General features: G+C 41.5%; 1 protein-coding gene across 2 annotated transcripts in view; it reads right to left on the bottom strand.

Moving 5' to 3' along the window:
- Positions 1–2,052: 2,052 nt before the first annotated feature.
- Positions 2,053–14,027, bottom strand: part of GPD1L (glycerol-3-phosphate dehydrogenase 1 like) — a 76,202-nt gene continuing 64,227 nt past the window's right edge. For both annotated transcript variants that reach the window (XM_007524047.3, XM_060180488.1), the window contains exon 8: positions 2,053–5,113. In XM_007524047.3, coding sequence (XP_007524109.1) covers positions 5,017–5,113 — 97 coding nt within the window. In that variant the 3' untranslated portion in view covers positions 2,053–5,016. The remainder of the gene's footprint in view (positions 5,114–14,027) is intronic.

Below are 14,027 nucleotides of genomic sequence, written 5' to 3'. Positions count from 1 at the left end.
GTCTTTCTTTCTCCCTATCTCCCTATACTCTCTCAATTTCTCTGTCTCTATCCAATAATAAAAAAGAAAATAACAAAATTGATTGTACATAATTCTAAAAAAAACTTCAGCCTCTATTTTTTTTCCCTTCCCCTAAGTGATTCTCCCTCTTCTCCCTATAGGAACTCCTATTTGGTGAACGTTGATTTTTAAAATTTAATAATCTCCATTCCTTACCACTGATGTTGCCAATGTTTTTCCTTGATACTGTCTGTTAATATGTTCAGATCTGTTCTCCAGTTTGTTAATTCCATCTCCAGTTTTGTCAAATTTACATTTTATTCTGTCTGATGACTTAATTGAACTTAAATTTATTTCTAGATGTCCAATTCTACTTGGACTTTTCACAGAATTTTGTCTTTAATACTTTAGTCCTTTTATAACTTTACTTTTAAAAATATTGAAACTAGGTATCAATGATCTGAAATCTTACATATTAATTCTATTTTAAAAATCAACTGATTTTCACCTAGCAAATTATTTTTGCCTCCAAGGTTATCGCAGGGACGCAGTGCCTGCACCACAAATCCACTGCTCCTGGTGGCCAACTTTTTTCATTTTTGTTGTTAGGTAGTACAGAGAGAGAAATTGAGAGATGGGGAAGACAGAGAGGGGGAGAGAAAGACACATGCAAACATGCTTCACTACTTGCGAGGGCACCCCCCTGCAGGTCGAACCAGGATCCTTGTGCTTAACCCAGTGTGCTACCGCTCAGCCCCCCCCCCTTAGTGAACTATTTTCAAACCATTTTTATACTATTTTCTTTAAAAAAAAACTTTATTTGTTAGATAGAGACAGAAATCAAGACAGAAGATGGAGATAGAGAAAGCTACAGCACTGCTTCACCACTCATGAAGTTCCCCCTGTAGGTAAGGACAGGAAGGGGTGGGTTGAACCCAGGTTCTTGCATATCATTCAACAGGGTGCCTGGGCCCATTTTATACTATTTTCAAGTGGGTAACCCAGATCCAAACTGGACTTCTGCAATGTCTTTCTGTTGGCTTCGAACAATCATGTACTAGCATCACTGACAGCTTCTAATTTTTATGCTTTTTTTTTTTTTTTTGGCAGGCAGCCTAGATATAAAAATTCAAACCCAAAAGTCTTCTTGATGTTGGACTCATGGTGACAGACTTGCAGCAGGCATTTTTTTGTCTACCTAAAGACTAGTTTTCTCGTATGCATCTGTAGATAAGATTTCCCTTCATTCATTCCGCCCCACCCCCTTGGGGAACCCAAGTTTTAGTGTGAGTTTCACAACTCAAACCCTTAATGAAGGGCATTCCCATTGCTCTTCTGGTGGCCACAGAGCCACTGCCTTGTGATGTCACTACTCTGTTTTCCAGCCCCTCTGTGTTTCAGGCTCCTGGGAATTTCACTCACGCTTTCTGTGAAATTAGTTCTGCATACATGGCATACAGTTCTGCATTGATGGCTACCAGTTATATTATATTTTCCTGCCTTTCTACATATTGGGGTGGAAGTGATGAATATTCAGTTCATTAGTTTACCAAATACTGGAATTGCAAGACCTCCAACTTATAACTACAGTTATAAACAAATATCAGCAAGCAATGGAAACAGAAAAATGGGACAGCTCTGTGTGTGTGATTATAAAGGAAACCTTTCTTTGTAAAAGATGCCTTTTAATGATCATTTTTAATGCAGTGCTGGGGAGTGAACTCTGCGCCATGCACAAAACCACTTAGTTGCCTCCTTGACCCACTTTTATATTTTATTTCTTTGTGTGTGTGTGTGTGTGTGTGTGTGTGTGTGAAAGAGAGAGAGAGAGAGAGAGAGGGCCCAATATACCACTCCACCAAACATGCAGTTAACACTTAAGTTCGTGGTACTACTATGTGATGCTGGGGACTGAACCCAGGGCCCCATGGATTGCAAAGTATGTGATTTACCTGTTGAGTTACCTCCCAGCCCCCTCTATGATAGTGCAACAGAAGACAGGAAAATAAAAAAACAAGCAGATTTTTAAAAAGATAGTAACTGCAGTACGGGTTTGGGGGAGTTAAATGTTTATTAAACCAAGCTCTTAAATTATATCCACCTATGGTTTATAAACAAATACAGTACACATGTAAGTAAAAGGCTCTTAGATTAGAATTAGTGGAAAAACAAAAGATCTTTCTGTACACAGGCACCTTAGCACTCCTTAGGCCATGTCACAGAGCCGTGATGTATTTGAGTTCACTGGAAACCTAGAAAGAGTGTAGCCTCAATTCCACCAGCCAGGATAGATTTCCAGATGGGAATCTGTTCCACATTACAGTAGGGCGGATTATTGCAAGGCAACAGTGAAGTTTTACATTCACAGATTGGCTGAAACAGTATAAATTAAGCTTCTCTCCTAGGTCTCTTTCCCTATTTACCACAATTAATAACATATATGAATTAAGATAGGTGATAGACCACAGGTGAATACAAAAATAGATAACTCATAGAGTAATAAATATCTATAGTCAGCAGAGCACAAACATATCATATTTGCCTTCTTCTATATGGGGCAGAAAACTCAAAGTTAGTTCCAGAGGTACAGTCCTCAGATTTCAGAATGGTTTGAGAGCATTTGTAAAGCAAGGCAACTCAAGTACAATACTCAGAATTAGAAGCTGAATGCAAAAGTCCGAATTTCTCACATCTAACTGTCCAGCTTAAAAGACAAAATTCAATTGCAGCCCTTTAAGTATCTTAAAAAGTAACACTTTGTTACCTGTGTATAAACTTTTAAAAAGATTACTCATGAGACCAGAAAAAAAAAAAAAAGATTTAATAGTGGCACTCACCAAAATCAATGAAACTTGTAGTATTCTATGTGCTTTCATAAATGTGTGTGTGTGTGTGTGTGTGTGTGGGGGGGTGTTTAAAAATGCCCCTAAAGTGTCCCAGATGGAGTGTTGAAAATTCCTACAACACTTGCTTCTACATCATTTCAGGCATATAAGGAAAAAGGCTGTCAACTGGAAAATAAAAAAGCTCAACCTTCTGACTAAAGCGACTAAAAACCATGAATATATAAGTGATATCCATGTGTTCCCTCAGCACTTATCAAATTCGATAGAAAGCAACTGTAATGCTACCCTGAAACCAACCTCATTTAAGATGACACAGTAATTCTCATCCTAGAATTAAAAGCACTCACGTGACACATAATGCCTTGCGTCGAGGGTGACATCAAATGGCTTGTACTAGACAGTGTCATCTTAAAACTTTATCAGAGATTCTTGGCAGACCTCAACTGTGGAAGTTCAAAACTAGCAGGCCATAAAAGAGGGAAGAGTATAGCATATACTCTAAGGTCACCTTCAACAGAATAATGTGATGTGTTTCTAGGAAACTTTGGCAAAAAAGGGGGGGGGGAAGGGAGGGAGGGAGGAAGGAAAAAGGAAGAAAAGAAAGAAGGAAGAATCTCTTTAGGCTGAGCTGTTGAGAGACTGCTGGGTAGAATAAACAGGTTCCACTGACAGACATATGCTATACCTTCAAGAGGGCCGTTACAGAAGTAGCCTTCTCCCAAACTCACTTGGCCTTGCCAGGAAATGCCCAGAACAACCATTGGTCTGAGGACACTCATCATTTCCTCTAGAACACAGTTTGAGAAGTGCCAACCTAAAGGAAACATTCTAAACGAGTGGTTCTAAAAGTACTTCGAGCATCAGATACAAAGGAACATATTTAAAGCAAAGACACTCTACCTAAGTTCAGAGGTCTGAGGTGTATTCTTTTCCTTTTTTTTTCTTTTTTTTTGGGGTCTGGGGGGTGGGATGGGAGGAGGCTGGTGGGAAACCCATATTTCTAAGAACTCCAAATGAAGCTGATGTTCTGTTGAACGGAGAACCACACTCTGAGTAGCATCTGTTTGGACAATGATTCACACAAACCTCTCTCATCTAGTGTCAAAGGAGTTGCATGTGGCATTTGTCACGCAGCCAGTTAGCTGGAGGTCAAATCAGCCAGCTGATGTCTCAGAAGCTTCCAGCACTTTGGTGGGCAGAGAAGGTTCAGGGAGGAGACTGAGCTATGCTGGACTCCCCTCCCCAGACAGCTCCTGACTCCACCCCAGTTTGCCAGGTGAGCAGGCACAGTGACTGCTTCTTAAAAGATCCCAAAACAGCAGTCCTCCCCACCCCCCAGGGGATCTGTGAGGTTGCCAGAAAATGTCTACACAGAGGTACTCCCCAACACAAAACATCACACTGGCATTGTCAATCAGAAGAATGTGTCCGTCACTGCAGGAAACTCCCAGATGGGTTTTCTGTCTTCTGCCAATAACTGAGCCTTTGTGGAAGCACATTCTGGCAGCTAATGAAGAGAAAGTGAGGCTAAAAATACAGGAAAGTACAGCAAGAGGGAGACACTGAAGTAGGTTACCTAATTAAAACTGTCTAGCTGTTAGAAAGAAGATCAACCTACAATCGAAGACGTTAATGATGCTGGCTTTGGGATAGTGTCGAAAAGTTACAGTATGTTGAACACAGGCATTCCTCCTCTCTACCATGTTAATGCTGGTTACATGTTAACATCAAAAAAAGTGAGAGAGAGAAAAATTCCCTCCCTCAACCACATATGAATTAGATCTAAAAATTCAGTGGGTAGGGCTCCAGTCTTATACCTTACCACAATGGGAAAATTTCAGAGTATTTTTTTAAAAGTACATTTAATTTTGATTCATAGACACACTCACAGAATGAGAACTGGACAGATGGACACACACACACACAGACACACACACACACACACACACACACACACACACACACACACACACACACACACACACGCCTCTAGCTATTGCCTGGTTCACCTTAGCCAATGAACTGCTTTTGGCAATTCCAAAATGAACCAGCAAAAATTCATCTATATTCAAGATGGGTTACAAACATTGTGTTGCCAAGTCCCAGTTTCCATGTGAATCCAAGAGATTGATCAGACAGGTAGAATCCTCATGCTGTCGCAGAAGTCATATTATATATGCTCTGGGTGGCTCTGGAGACAAGACAACATCTCTTTCACGGGTTTGCCTTCATAGCAGATCTGGTAGACTGCAGTAAACAAGGGAAACCTAGTTGGGGTGGGGGTGGGGGGTGAGGAGACATGAAAAGACAAGTTAACCACCCAGATTACCTTTATAGCAAAAGGTAACTTCTCTGCTCTGTCTAACAGACTGCAGGTTAATGTGCTACTTGCAGAGGGCAAAGGCATCACCTTTCTTTCTTTCCTTCCTTTCCTTTCCTTTTTTTTTTTTAAATAGAGGATAAGAGGCAGAGGGAAGGAGCGACACAGCACTGCTCAATTGCTCATGAAATGATCCCCGTGCACATGGGACCCAGGGGACTTGATCTTGGTAACATATGTGCTCTACTTAGTGCACCAACTCCTGGCTCCAATACTGATCTTCTTCTCCCTCTCCCTTTCTTCTTCTTCTCCTTCTTCTTCTTTTCTACAAGAGCACTGTTCAGCTCTGGTTTATGGTTGTGTGGGGGATTGAACCTGGGATTTCAGAGTCTCGGGCATGGGAGTCTTTTGCATAACCATTATGTTATCTACCCCTACCCCTTCTACTTCTCTTTACAATTTGCTCTGCAGAGAGCCTGTAAGATCTTGGTATGATCTAAATCATTTTTGCCTGGTTGTGGAGTATATTGTCTACAAACAAAGCATAAAAGAAGATCTATGGGAGTCGGGCAGTAGTGCAGGTGGCACAAAGTGCGAGGACCAGCGTAAGGATCCAGTTGAAGACCCCGCCTTCCCATCTGCAGGAGAGTTGCTTCACAAGTGGTGAAGCAGGTCTGCAGCGTCTATCTTTCTCTCCTCCTCTCTCCATTTCTCTCTGTCCTATCCAACAACATCATCAATAACAACAATAATAATAACTACAATAATAAAACAAGGACAACAAAAGGGAATAAATATTAAAAAGAGAGAGAAGCTCTAGTGGGTATTCTAAGATCTATAAGAGACTCAGGCTCCTGGTCAAATCCTGAAAAAAATTCCAGTTTCTGTCACAATTTAAAAGCCTGGAGGGCAAATGTTAAATTGCGAAGCAGTATGGCTCCCCCTTCTCCAGAGAGGATCACCCAAGGATGAATCTGTAACAGCCCACACAGCCCCAGAAATAATTCAGGCTGGCGTATTCCTGCAAGAAACAACATGTGGACCCCACAATTAACAAAACACCGAGCTTACACTGGAGGTTGAGTTTATTTATTTTTCTTCCCTTATATGAACAAAGACAGAAGTGAAGTTTGAAATGAATGAGGGTAGAGACACATGGTCTAACAGTTCACAGGAAGAAAAGAAAATATTTCCCAAGGTGCAATTTATTCACCATTTTGTCCATTTGTTTGAATGCAGCCCCAGGGAATGAATCCAAAGTAACCTTTGTGGATTGATTTTTTTATTCTTATTCTCATTTATTGAGAGGGAGAGTTACAGAGGGAAAGATCAAAATACCACTTCATCATCCCTGGGGCTCCCCATGGTGTTCCCACGTGGTGTTGGGACTCAAACCCTCAAACCTAGACCCACATACACTAGGATCTGCACTCTGTCAGGTGAGCCATCCATCCCTCTGCCTCAAGCTTTTTTTTTTTTCCTTCAAGTTGTCAATACAAACGTATGTGTGCTTATACCACTCCTAGGTTTGTTTTTCTCTCCTTCTTATTTCAGATAGACAGATAGAAAGGAAGACAGAGGGGCAGAGGGAGTGGGAGAGATACCACAGCACTGCTTCACCATCATGGAATCTGTCTCTCCCAGCCCCCACCTACTATTGTGCTCTCATATGACACACAGTCTATCAGGCCAGCTACCTCCTGACACCACAGGTATTTTTCACTGGAAGAAATACAACCAAGTTAATTTTAATCAGTTTTTTTAGTCCACACACACAGTTCCAAGTGAACCTGACAGAATAAATAATGTTACCTTAAAGGTCATTCCAAGAACCACCAAGTTATATATTGATAATTTAAGAAGAATAGTCTGGGGAGGTGGCTCAGTGGTAGACAGCATTACTATGCATTGCATAAACAAAAGACACAAAAACAGAACTGGCTGGCAAGATAGCTCACTTGTATAGTGTACTGCTCTGAAATATGTGTAACACAGGCTCAAGCCTGGCACCCACCACACTAAAGGAAGCTTTAGTGTTGTGGTATCTATCTATCTATCTATCTATCTATCTATCTATCTATCTATCTATCAAACAATAGAACATCAGAAATTATAGAATAGTGTTTTGTTCTCTGTCTCTCACAACATTAAAAAAAAAAAGCAAATAATACCAGTAGGTCATGTAACATTATGATAGTCTATTATTTTTGTCTTTCCATGAGAAAGGCTAAAGCACCATTCTGCCATTTATAATGTTTCACTTATTTTGCCTTTTGTGCTTGTGCTTGTATGTGGTGCTGGAGATCAAACCTAGGACCTCATATGCACAAGGCAAAAACTCTGGGCTGGGTCACCTCATGGGCTCCATTGCTGTTTTGCAAACCTTAAAATGTTCTATCTCTTTGGAGGAGTTAAGTAGACTTAATAAAATAGGGCTCCACAGCCCCTTTTTATTATTTTTTTTTGAAATTTATTTGATAGAAACTGAGAGACACTGTGGTCTGGGAAGTGGCACAGTAGATAAAAGATTGGACTCCCAAGCATGGGGTCCTGAGTTCAATACCTAGCAGCACATGTACCATAGTGATGTCTGGTCCTTTCTCTCTCCTCCTATCCCTCTCATTAGTAAATAAATACCCCGACACCTATGGACATCTAATCTTTGATAAGGGGGCCCAAAGTATTAAATGTTTGAAAAAGGAAGTTCTCTTCAATAAATGGTGCTGGGAAAACTGGTTTGAAACATGCAGAAGAATGAAACTGAAACACTTTATCTCACCAGAAACAAAAATCAACTCCAAATGGACCAAAGATCTGGATGAACAAATACTTAGAGGAAAACATTGGTGGAACACTTTCCTACTTAAACCTCAAGGACATCTTTGATGATACAAACCAAATTGCAAGGAAGACTAAAGCAGAAACAAAGCAATGGGACTACATTAAATTGAAAAGCTTCTGCATAGCCAAAGACAAAGAGACCCCTCACAGAATGGGAGAGAATCTTCACATGCCATACATCAGACAAGAGACTAATAACCAAAATATACAAAGAGCTCAGCAAACTTAGCACCAAAAAAAGCAAATGACCCCATCCAAAAATGGGCAGAGTATATGAACAGAACATCCACTACAGAAGAGATCCAAAAGGCTAACAAACATATGAAAAATTGCTCCTGGTCGCTGATTGTCAGAGAACTGCAAATAAAGACAACATTGAGATACCACCTCACTCCTGTGAGAATGGCATACATCAAAAAGGACAGCAGCAAAAATTGCTGGAGAGGCTATGGGGACAGAGGAACCCTTCTGCACTGCTGGTGGGAATGTAAATTGGTCCAGCCTCTGTGGAGAGCAGTCTGGAGAACTCTCAGAAGGCTAGACATATGATCCAGTAATTCCTCTCTTGGGGTTATACCCCAAGGACTCCACAATGCCCAACCAAAAAGATATGTGTACATCTATGTTCATAGCAGCACAATTCGTAATAGCTAAAACCTGGAAGCAACCCAGGTGCCCAACAACAGATGAGTGGCTGAGAAAGCTGTGGTATATATACACAATGGAATACTATGCAGCTATTAAGAAGAATGAACCCACCTTCTCTGACCCATCTTGGATGAAGCTAGAAGGAATTATGTTAAGTGAGCTAAGTCAGAAAGATAAAGATGAGTATGGGATGATCCCACTCATAAACAGAAGTTGAGAAAAAAGAACAGAATGGGAAACTAAAAGCAGGATTTGACTGAACCTGGGGTGAGGGTGAGGGTGGATCTTCGGCTTCCCAGGGCAGCAGGGGATGGGGGTGGGTGGGATGGGACACAGTCCTTTGGTGGTAGGAATGGTGTTTATGTACACTCCTATTAAATTGTAGTCATATAAATCACTATTTAATTAATATGAGAGGGGAAAAATTGATTGTATGTCTCAAACTTTTTAAAGCACAGACTGAGTCTTTTTAATACATAGGCTGAGTCTTTGATACCTTGACTCTCTTGAAAGCCTAGACCAGGGAGAACAGAAGCAACCGGTGGCACAGCTATATACAAATAATGTCAAAGGACATAAATTATGGTGATGTTGTGTATGATACAGAAAATCCTAACAAAGGGATTTTTCAAAGTTAACCCAATTGGCAAATAATGTGACTATAGCAATAACTATTGTCTTCCTAACCCTAAGACCACAGGAACTTCCCATTACCTCTATAAAGCCTCTATTGCCTCCAGTCCTGGAACCTCTAGGGTGGGGCTCACTTTCCTGCATGCTTCTCTCAATTCATACCAGATGGTATTGCATCTGCCAATCCCAACCTAAGCAACGCAAGGAGTACCACCTCAGCATGCTTCACTTCAGACTGTGTCCAGAGACGTCAGGCATGGAATGTCAACCCTTCAGCCTCATTACTCAGGTGAAACCTTTCCTTGATAGGGCTCTAATTCCATTTCAGGTGGTTCACTTCCTAACAAAGTCCCAAAACCTAGGTCCCATGAGATAGAGCATATGTTCACATGTATCCATAAATTAGGATACATGTTCACGTATTCACATGTATCCAAAATATATACCTGAAAGCAAAAGTACACAATAGTCAGTATAAAGTTCATAATGAAACACTATCTAATTAGACGTAGATACCCTTCTCACCTACTTCCTATTACAGTTCTCTTACTCCAAAGCTAACCTTAGCAAAGCAAGGACTGCAAGAGCTGAATAAGGGCAAGAGACTGGCATACTTTAATGATGACTCTTTAGTCACTAACAGGCCACCCCATCAGCTGGGGCCCTAGTCGGGGAGTCCTGAGATTCCCATATAGACATGATTTAGGGCCTAGACCTCAAATAAATCCCTCTCTCCACTGTTACCAGTCATTCCTAGCAGGAACAACACAATAGACCCCTTTGTGGGTCCCCTGTAGGGCCTTGCCCTCAACTTGGATCAACAACGGGAAACAATGTTCCATCCTCCAAAAGGAGGCTGGACAACAAACATACTCTATGCTACACCTGGGGAAGATGGGTTCTGATATTGGGGCAGCTTGAAATGTTCCTACTCATGACCACAGAATGTGAGCTCAGATCTACAGGGATGCAGAGGTCACATAGGCTTCTAAGCTGAATATGGGCCCCAGACCAAATCAAATTGATGTGGTTTACAGTCAACAATATTTATACCCCTTTCCCATATCAGGGAGCTACTCTCTTCCTTGATCCAGCTTTCTGGTCCTTTTTCCAGCCATGACATCATCTCCCAAGACAATAACTTGGAGCCACCTGCATATCAGGTTTCAGGCTCAGGAGAAAACAACAACAGCAGCAGCAGCAGCAACAACAACAATAACAACAACAACAACAAACTAGTAAAGCCACAGGCCCTTTGGACTATAACTAAAATATGCCTACTAGCTCTCTACAAAATGGAGGAACCCCAACTCTTCATCTGCGCTATTCCAGCCTTTAGGCCCATGATTGGTCAGCGATTTGTTTGGCTTTGTATGTTAACTCTGTTTTCAGCCACCAGGTTCCAGATGCTAGCAGGATGCCGACCAGACTTCCCTGGACAGACGACCCCACCAGTGTGTCCTGGAGCTCCGCTTCCCCAGAGCCCCACCCTACTAGGGAAAGAGAGAGGCAGGCTGGGAGTATGGATCAACCAGTCAACGCCCATGTTCAGCGGGGAAGCAATTACAGAAGTCAGACCTTCCACCTTCTGCATCCCACAATGACCTTGGTCCATACTCCCAGAGGGTTAAAGAATAGGAAAGCTATCAGGGGAGGGGATGGGATACAGAGATCTGGTGGTGGGAATTGTGTGAAGCTGTATCCCTCTTATCCTATGATTTTGTCAATGTTTCCTTTTTATAAATAAAAAATTAAAATTAAAAATAAATAAATATTGTGGTCCGGGTGGTGGTACAGTGATAAGACTTTGGACTCTCAAGCATGAGGTCCTAAGTTTGATCCCTAGCAGCACATGTGTCAGAGAGATGTCTGGTTTTTTATCTCTCCTCCTATCTTTCTCATTAATAAATAAATAAATATTTTTTAAAAAATGAAGAAACTGAGACACCTGCAGCACTGCTTCACTGCTCCTGAAGCTCCCCCCTCTGCAGGTGAGGACTGGGGGCTTGAATTTGGGCCCCAGTGCTACTCCACCAGGTGCACACAGCCCACCCCTCCACAGCCTTTTAACACTGGGCAAGTTTCACATTCCTTTTAATCCTAATTGTTCATCTGTAAAATGGACCTTGGTGCTCAGATCTGTTGTGTTAAACAATGCTTGTGTGAAATATACTGTGTTACTTGATATGTATGCAGTATGTGACAGTTCATAAATGCAGCCACAAGATGGCCACTAAGTCCTGTATCAGGAGCTCAGGCTGACAGCCGAAGGCTGTTTTGCTTACTTCTGTATCCCGGGGGTGTGGCACCATGCATGGGAATGGTGCTCAGTATCTGTAAAATTGACTCTTGGGAATGAGCGTTACAGCCTAGAAACTTGTTTCCTCCTATGTCCTTCCATAGTTTAGTCTTTTCTGTTACTAAGATGAGAACAATTTTGTCCCCAAAGCAGGGTGGCAACTGATGGTGTCAAAGCCATCCTTGTCCCCTTCTCCTCTTAATAAGGTTGGAAATACAAAATGCTCATTGACCTAGTCTGTCTTTCACTGTACTGAAAGTTGCAGAAGGATATATTAGAGTTGCAGAAGGCTTCCTTCAGAGGAAGTAATTTCCCTCCTTGAGAAACTTATACTGTGTATAGTGTATTATACCAAAGCAAAGGACTCTGGGGAAGGAGAGTAAGGGACAGGATGAAGGAGCATTGGAGTCCAGTGTGTCTCCTAGACACCAATCAGGGGAAGATGAGAGGCTGTGCCAGCCAATGTACTAAAGACTATACTGTAAATCATTAACCTTCCAATAAAATAAAATAAAGTAGAAAAATCTGCTACCCCAGACTGTTCTTGTTCACTGCTACTGAGAGTAACTGGGTGAGTATGTAATGCTGGGAACTGTTGCAGCCATCTTGTTGCAGGCTTTGAGGAAGCTAAAAGAACTGCTGAGGTTCTAATTCAGAGGCAATGAACTAACACCAATAATCTCCATCTCAAGATTCTTGCTATCTGAGAAAAATATTTCAACTATTCAAGGCTATTATTATTATTATTATTTAATTGCAGTACCTGGGTCTCATGTAGGTATGATTTTCACAGCTCCTTGGCTGACTTTTTTTAGTCATTATATTTCAGATAGGGAGAGACAGACATCACAACACCACTCCATCATCTGTGGAGCCGTCCTGGTGCTGTGGTGCTCAGATACAGATGGGGTGTTGACAAATGAGATGTGGGAACAACTAACTGCCTTAATCCTCACAATCAAAACATGAGAAAGGGAATATTATCTCCATTCTATAGGTGAGAAAACTGACTTAGAGTTTCTGACTTTGGTGTTAACACTCAAATATTAGGCTACACTACCCATCTTTTTTCTGTAATTGAAAATGCTGTAAGTTAGGGCTGGGAGGTGGTTCAGCACATAAAGCAAACACCTAACCATGACTGAGGCCCTCTGTTTGAACCCCAGCTCCACATGGACAGTACCTGGGGGAACTCCATGGATGGTGGTGGTGGAGTGCATTGGTGTCTCTCCCTCTTGTGAAACTATACAGAATAAAGAGTGAGCCAGGGAGGTGACTCAGTGGTATGACACATGCATAAAATATGCACCAGACAGAGAATTTCTAAATGCCATAAACCAATTAGAGGGCTTGGGAAGGCCTATAAATAAGGTCATAGATTAAGAAGGACAAAAGACAATAAAGTAGAGGGGAAAAAAAATAACATAAACCAGTCAGCCATCCATCTCATTGATGAACACTGAGAACTTTAAGATATGTCATGTTTCAAAAAAGTGCAAGATGAGTTGTGTTTTAAATAAGGCCCAGGTCTCAAAGGAACATAAAACACTGTGAGTAAACTCTGACCCTACTCCCAAATGCATCCAATGAAGAAGTCCTAGCCCCATGTACTGGGAAATATGGTTAAGGAGGTAACCAGGTTAAAAACAGTTTCTTAGAGAGACATGTGAAGAAACAGGGAGAAGAACACCATTTTCAAGCTGAGAAGAGAGACTATGGGAGATGTTAACACTGTGACAGCTTGATCTTAACTACCATCCTCTGGAACTGTAAAAGGTAAATTTCTGTTTTAGAAGTCACGTGATTTGTGGCATTATTAATGTGGCAGTCTTAGCAAAGACAAACACTTCACACTCCCGTGTATTCATAAAGCTGCAAGTACAAGGAAATATAATTAAGCTAATGATTTAATATCAGAAAAACACAGGTAGCTTTAGTATCTATCAGAAGGAGCTTGGTCATATATTGGATTATTGGAAAAGTTATGATGCATTTTTACTAAGGAAAACACAGAAAAATACATCACGACTTTTCCAACAATCCAATATATGCTGTGCTTCTTCCATACAATGGTCAGTGAAGAACAGAGATATTGTCACATATATGGAATGGTGGCAGGGGGGTGGGGGACACACACAATCTTTTTTTTTTTTGCCTCCAGGGTTATTACTGGGGCTTGGGGCCTGCACTGTAAATCCACTGCTCCTGGAAGCTATTTTTTCCCCTTTTTTGTTGCTCTTGTTGTTTGTTGTTGTCATTGTTATTGTTCTTATTGCTGTTGTTGTTGTTGGATAGGGCAGAGAGAGATGGGGAAGACAGAGAGGGGGAGAGAAAGTCAGATATCTACAAACCTGCTTCACCACTTGTGAAGCGGCACCCCCACCCCCGTAGGTGGGGAGGCGGGGGCTCAAACTGGGATCCTTACGCTGTGCCTGTACTT

Source organism: Erinaceus europaeus, chromosome 21, assembly GCF_950295315.1.
Source record: "Erinaceus europaeus chromosome 21, mEriEur2.1, whole genome shotgun sequence".
Taxonomy (NCBI): Eukaryota; Metazoa; Chordata; class Mammalia; order Eulipotyphla; family Erinaceidae; genus Erinaceus; species Erinaceus europaeus.
The sequence above is the reverse complement of the archived record's forward strand: the minus strand, read 5'-3'. Positions and strand labels throughout refer to the sequence as shown.